The following is a 7,192-nucleotide window of genomic DNA, read 5'->3' on the forward strand; positions in this document are numbered from 1 at the left end:
AATTATTCATTGGACTGCTGAAAGCAAACCAAGACTTCTAGCTTCTCAGCAGCTCCAAAAGGCTCAGAGGAATACTGAGCAGCAAAAGAGTTGTGCTGAAAAGCGATGCAGTAATGGTGCCTCTTGCCCTTGCCACTCAGCAAAGCCTAAGCTCAGATGGAGCCTGGTGATAACAGAGCCTTCAAAAGTCAACAGCTTTTTGAGATACTTTAAGACACAGTGGTTAAGTGCCAGGGCTTGTGAAACTGACAGAACTGAGGTTAAACATTCGTGGTTGGTTTTTCTTTTCCCTAAACAAAGCAACCTGTTTTCTGTACTTGCTGTGCCTTACGAAAATGCACAGAAATTAGGCAAATCTGAGACGCACCAAACACCACATGTGACATTTTGTAAAAGATCAGTTTTGCAGCAGAGAACCACATATAATTATACCAAGTGTGCAACTACTTTTCCCATGCAGCAGCAGGCAGCAGTGAGGCTGTTCTCATAATAAAAATACCATTTGAAAGGTAGTGTAATTAAGTCTATATCATGATGTACCCAGTAGCAATGAGAGCTCTATTAACAGCTCCTGGAACAAGTATGTTGTATTAGGCGTGCATGAACACTCGGGATGTAACGCGATAGGCCCTCCCCTGCTCGGTTATGCATATGTAGAAGGAGTTATGCATATGTAGAAGGGGTGTAGACAAAGTAGGTAGCGGCTTAAACTGTTAACACGCACAATAAAACACCATTTAGCTATTCACCATATTGGTGTGAACGTGGAGTTAAATGGGCCCCGGCTGGACCAGGTCGGATTCGCGGAGGCTTAACGCTAGAATCCTGACGTGAAATGAACCACAGGTAACAAAAGTAGTTCACTCTCATCCCCTGCAATGACTTTGCCTCCAATATCGCATGGCTGATAAATTGCAGTCTTCTGGATATGAAATATTTGCAAGTAATTTGCAAACTGCAGCTAATCAGAACCATCTTCCATATTGTCACCAACCACTTCAGGCAGCATTGTTCCATTTTGACATCTGGCTATGAGGCATTCGTGCATGGCATTCACATACATAGGTCAATAAACAGGAGGGAGGGTGATTTCAAGTACTTATGCTTCCATCAGTTTCTTCTGTGTACCTGTGCAGTAGCTGCCCATCTCACCTGGTAGGTACGAAAGCTGTTTTCTACTCCAGGTCAATAAAAACCTCCATGTTGACATCCACGTGCAGATTTGTCCAGCTAACACCATGGAGAAAAGCTTCTAAAAGTCAGTTCAAGTTTTTAATGAGATTGCTGAGCATAAAACCACATGATTCCCATGATTTTTCACAGATTCTTTTCTGCAAACCTGGATCTCACAAGCCTGTCACCAAGCAGTTGGCAGCACTTTTAAAGTGTCAGCAGCTGCCATTTCAGGGCAAACCCTGTGTGGACCGGGTTGGCAGTGGAGGTTCATAATGAAAGATCATTTTAGAGGCTCCAAATCACAGCAAAAAAAGAAACACATCTAAGAAGCTCTAAACAACTGAAGGAGCAGGTCTTTTGCTGTAGTTTTTGTTTGCAAGGTTTGTGTGTGCATAAGACTACACAGCTGAAACAAACATAAAGGCTTAGCTTGTGAGCCTGTGAGAAAGTCTCCTGAGAGCTTCTGACAAACAGGCAGGTTTTCACTTTGTGTGAAGGATGTTTGTACAAACTTAGTAGAATGTAGAGGCATAACTGATGCCACTTCTGTAAATATGCATTTTTCTGCAATAAATCTGCACTTAGAGAGCTTTCAAGAGGATGTCCTAAGGACTGTTACAGATGTACTGAGGAGCAATAGTGGGTGTTCATTAGAGGTCTAACAATTCAGTTTCTAGACTGCTTTCCATCTTGCACACCCAGCTTTACAAGCAGTAGCCACCTTTGAAAAGCACACAACATTCACATACCTGCTCCAAGTAAAATTAGCAGCAAGAATTCCTGCTGACTTCAGTAGGAGACTTAGGCCAACACTGACGCGATAGGCCCTCCCCTGCTTGGTTATGCATATGTAGAAGGGGTGTAGACAAAATAGATAGCGGCTTATTTAAACCGTTAACACGCACAATAAAACGCCTTTTAGCTATTCACTATATTGGTGTGAACGTGTAGTTAAATGGGCCCCGGCTGGACCAGGTCGGATTCGCAGAGGCTTAACGCTAGAATCCTGACGTGAAATGAACCACAGGTAGCAAGTGGTGCCCCGTGTGAGGACGTTAGGATTCAAGGCGTTGGAAATCCTTGGCATGCCCGTCGGATAAAGAGAGTCTGTGAGGTTGGCAGAAGGCTACCGGCGGTAGGACCGCTGTTGCGGGGCCGAACGAACTTCTTCGTCTCGGATCGACTATGGAGCAAGTCGTAAAGGTATTGCTTCAATTTTGTAAAGACCATGGTGGCAAGCGTGTTCCTTCTAAGAAGAACATCATGGCCGTCATTAGTTGCCTAGAAAAGGAGAGGGAGCTTTCCTCTCCTCGGGAGATTTTGGACCACAAAAAGTGGGACTCTAACTTTTTCGCTTTGTGAGAGCGCAATGAATGAGCAGAGAGATGCTGAGCTCAAAACGTGGGGGTTGGTGCTTGGGGCGCTGACAGCGGCTTGGAAGGAAGGGAAGACGGATGCTCAGGTTTGGGTCAGGAGGCCTTTTCTCTTGCAGATGTGAGGATTTGAAAGACAAAGACAAGGTGGAGGGCGCGATCCCGACCGCACCCATCACTCTGGCTGAGCAACAACCAGATGGCCCTGTCCAGCAGCATTCCACACATTCCACATCCTTATCTCTTGACCAGCAGAAGCCTTCATCTGAGGCCCCATCATGATTAGCATATTTAGACATTGGTTAATAAGTGTTCAGATATGGTATCTGTCAGGTTGGATTGTTTTGACACCAAGGTTATTCAAAGGCTATTTTTTAGGTCATCTTGACATTAATTGTACAGTAAGTGGGGAGCTAGGCATGGAACTTTACTGCTTTCCGACAGGAAAATACCTCACATGTGGTCATCGGATAATGGAGTGTCTATTGATCTGAGTTATGAAATGTGTGCTTGAGGAATAGCCCTGTGCAGATGTCCCTAAAACAACAGCTTCACTATTTGTGATTTGTTTGGTCTGTGGAAGTAACCCAGAAGCAGATAAAGTGCTGCTAAAGTTCTGCTTTGGAAAGTGTCTCTTCTAAGGGATTGCAGTGGTGTAAATATGAAAGAATTTTGTCTCTTAAATCCTGCTGAAATGAACCTTTGGCTTTTTGTAGTGATTTTAATACATCTCATCGCACTTGAACCTAACAGTATTAATTGAATCTTGCCTAATGTAACTCAGCTGCTTGTTCTGTTGCAAGAAAAATATCAAACAAAAATCACCGTCAGTCAGTGAGGAAAGTTCCTAGGAACAGAGGTGTTGCTCATTTACTGCTCAGAGAGCTGTTTGGGCTGTAGTGATGTTATCATTCAGGAACCTTTCAAGTTTAGGAAAATAAAAATACATACAATATCAATATTTATATATTATTATTAAATCATTGACGAATGCAGCCTGAAGGGCTATGCAAGGTAATTTTCACAGGAAGCACCTTGAGTAATATGCCGCTTAGAATGAGTATAGACAATTTATAGTACAGTATTTCTGAAGTTTGTTACAGACTTGAGCATTACATTTTGTTTACTACAACAGTTTGTACAGCTGTAGAATACCATAATGTGTATCATCTGCACATCAATAAAGACCATTATAATTTAGGTGCAAACAAACTTTCTACAATTCTATGAAACCTCTCCAGAATCACTTACAAAGAGCAATTCTAAACTGTCCATTTAGTAAGCTTTGGAAATACAGGCCAAGCTGTTTTTTTCTTTAAGTCAAGACCTGTTCATTTCTAGGTACCTGTTAGTGAACCTTATTTAAATCATAACCACAAGAACTGATAGAAAAAGCATTTTCCATTCTTAGCACAAAAAACTCTTTTATTGGTGTGCCAGGACATTCCAGGATGGCTCTATTGTGGAACACTGTGGGGTGAGATGAGATGCCTTGCAGCTCTAGGATGTTGTCTTGTTCTTTTGGAGGAGATAAAAGATGTTGCCACTCTTACGGTATGACTTTCTGATTTGTGTAAGTAAGAAATGTAGCAAGAAAAATCCTCAAACAAATTGATGTTGACCCTTTAGCTTCTGAATCTATGTGCAGTTCATATACGATCACTGAGAAAATAACCAAAGGGAAACAAAACAGCGAACAATGATCCATCTCTTTTAAGGAAATACTGTGTTTGTTCAGTATTGGTCCCCAGGCGAGGCACTGAACATGCTGAATGACAGCTGTTAAGTGCTGGGTATGTGAGTGATGCTAAAAGGTGGGTAATTGCTAGGAATAGTCTAGTTCCACATCATTAAATGCTGATTCCAGAGTTTGATACCTGAAACTGTGCTTGGGGTCCTGCATAACAGCAGCTGCATTTTCCAGGGGTTGGACAGTCTTCTGACTCAACGTAAGATGAAGTTTTAACTAAGCAATTTTTGAAGCCTAAACAGAGATCCTTCTGTATAAATCCAGACACACAGCTTTGAAATAAACCCAGTTTTTTATGTAAATGTTGTTATTGTGCAATTTTCAATCTCACAAGTTAGTTTGACTGAAGTGTTGGGGCAATCAGATGTGTGGGAAATATCTGCCTACTATAAAAGAGGGTAAGGGGTGAAGGTGGCAGTGGCAAGAGGTCAATATATTGATTGCTGTGCGCTTTTAGAATGGAGTCCATACACATGTCACTCCTCTGGGGTAGAAACAGTGTTTCCCATCCCTCCGGTTTGGGGTTTTTCAGTAGTATAGGCGTACTTTATGTGGATGTCTCTGTGTGACAGCCCTGTGTGTGAAACATGCAATTGCTTATCCCTCTGGAATGGGGTGACAGTGTTCCTCATGCCTGCCATGCCCTGTGAAGGTGTTAATAATCTCCAGGGACAGCTCTGCCCCACAGTCCAATTGCGAAGTGGCTGTCGCATGGTAACTCTTGGGGCTGCTGCCTGGAATAGCCTGTACTGGGGCCTTCATGGGCCTCTCCTCCACAGGGAGCTCCTCTCTGTCCTCCAGCTGAGGACTCACCATGTGTGACTCGGCCTGCACCCAGGCTGTGACAGTGGTGGGTGGCATGGTGGCAGTGGCTCCATCCTTCTGGCAGGTGGTGTCCTGGTGGTAGGAGACCAGCTCATTGCTGAGGTTGACTCTCTCCACTGTAGCCCTGGGGGTGCTGCAACAGAGAGACTGGCAGCCCAGCAGGCTGCTGAAAGCCCGACGGAAGTCTGCATTGAAAGCATAGATCACCGGGTTCACAGAGGAGTTGGCCCAGCCAAACCACACAAAGACATTGAAGGTGGTTTGGCTGACACAGGGTGACTGCCCATTGCTGTCACTCTGGGGCTGGCAGAAAGGTAGCAGGCAGTTGAGCAGGAAGAAGGGCAGCCAGAAGCAAACAAAGACTCCCATTATGATGGAGAGAGTCTGCAGCACCTTGGTCTCCTTGCGCAGGGAGCTGCGCAGAGTAGAGGCAGGCTCCTTGCCTTGGGATGGCCACTGCCCGCCTGCTCGCTCCAGGGTGGAGATGCGGCGGATCTGGGCCTGGGCAATGCGATAGATCCTGGTGTAGGTGACGATCATTATGGCCACAGGGATGTAGAAGCTGATGAGGGAGGAGGTGATGGCATAGGTGCGGTTCAGGCTGACGTCGCAGCGGGAGCTGGGGTACCTCCTGTCCTTCGCTTTGTGCCAGTGCAGCTGCACAGGGACAAAGGAGATGAGGATGGAGAGGGCCCAGGCCGCGGTGATCATGGCGCAGGCCAGGCGCTGCGTCATCCGGCGCTCATAGCGAAAGGGGCTGGCGATGGCCCAATACCGGTCCAGGCTGATGATGCAGAGGTGGAGGATGGAGGCAGTGGAGCACATAATGTCAAAGGCCACCCAGGTGTCACAAAAGCGGCTGCCAAAGAGCCAGAAGCCACCAGCCACTTCAGTGACCGCCTTCCAGGGCATCACCAGGATGGCCACGCAGAGATCGGAGACAGCCAATGACAGCACAAACCAGTTGGTGACTTTAGTACGCAGGTGGCGGAAGCGCAGGACAGCCAGGCACACCAGCGCATTGCCCGCCAGCGTGCCCAGCACCAGGGCACCCAACAGGCAGCCGGTCAGTGCCCGCAGTGCCCGCGGGCCGCCCGCTGTGCTCGCCATGCGGGGCTCTCCGCTGCCGTGGGGACATCTCCGGCCGCGCGTCGCGCTACTCACCGCACCCCGCCGTGCCCCACGCTGCTCTCTGCCGGCGGCTGCGGGGCGGAGGCACCGGCTCTCTGCTCAGCATCGTCTCGGAGCGCGGCGGCCCTAGAGGTCGGGTGGATGGGCCCCGAGGGCTGCTCTGTGCCGGGCAGAGCCGCGGCCCCCTACCAGCAGAAGGGCAGTGCCCGTCAGAGCCTTCACAGCGCTCGGTGAGCTCCTGCGTGAGTGCCGGGAAGACTGCGATGAGATGTCTGGTTTCCTAAAGAGCAGGGTAATGCTTGGCATCTGCCTACACTGAGCGCTACCAAGTCTGGGTGGATGCTGTGGAAGCTGCCTTCTCAACACACTGTAGTGACTCTGTTTTGCTGTTTGCTCTGGAGTCAAGAAACCCACAGTGTGGAAGCCTCAGAGCTCTCCAGCATGGGTTTTTGGTGTTGGCAGAAGGCTGGCTGTGCATTTCTACAGAAATTAGCACCCAAAAACTGCCTGTGGAGATTTCAGCCTAAGGTGTTTCCTGATGCATTTCAGTATTTCCATTTGCTTTTATAATGACATACGTGTTGTTATATAAATGTGTCTTGCATACATTTACAGCCTGCTTTAGGGAAGGTGTCCAAATGCAGACAGAATAATCTTTTCTTTTTGAAAAATGCGTATGATAATCCCATCACAAAAAAAGAATATATATGTTGGAATGTAAATAGCAGAGATCAACTCATGTCATCACTTAGCACGTCAAACAGGCACCTCTTTCTAGATGAGATTTTTGTTTTATTTTTTCATTTGCCTCCAACTAAAACTACTTCACCCACCAGTGTCACTGTAAATAATTGCCAAGCCAGGAACTGTCTGATTTCCACTGTACGGTGAAGATATTCCTGGTAGTTAAAATAGAGAGTGGAACATTTAACACAAA

The 7,192-nt window shown here is 46.7% G+C and overlaps 1 protein-coding gene across 1 annotated transcript; it reads right to left on the reverse strand.

Moving 5' to 3' along the window:
• Positions 1-3,497: 3,497 nt before the first annotated feature.
• LOC107316112 (D(1) dopamine receptor-like) lies at positions 3,498-6,943 on the reverse strand. Its single transcript, XM_015867282.3, has one exon. The coding sequence runs from the start codon at positions 6,232-6,234 to the stop codon at positions 4,897-4,899; it is 1,338 nt and encodes a 445-aa protein (XP_015722768.1). The 5' UTR covers positions 6,235-6,943; the 3' UTR covers positions 3,498-4,896.
• Positions 6,944-7,192: the final 249 nt, after the last annotated feature.

Source organism: Coturnix japonica, chromosome 8, assembly GCF_054131305.1.
Source record: "Coturnix japonica strain WE chromosome 8, WE-NBRP24, whole genome shotgun sequence".
Lineage (NCBI taxonomy): Eukaryota > Metazoa > Chordata > Aves > Galliformes > Phasianidae > Coturnix > Coturnix japonica.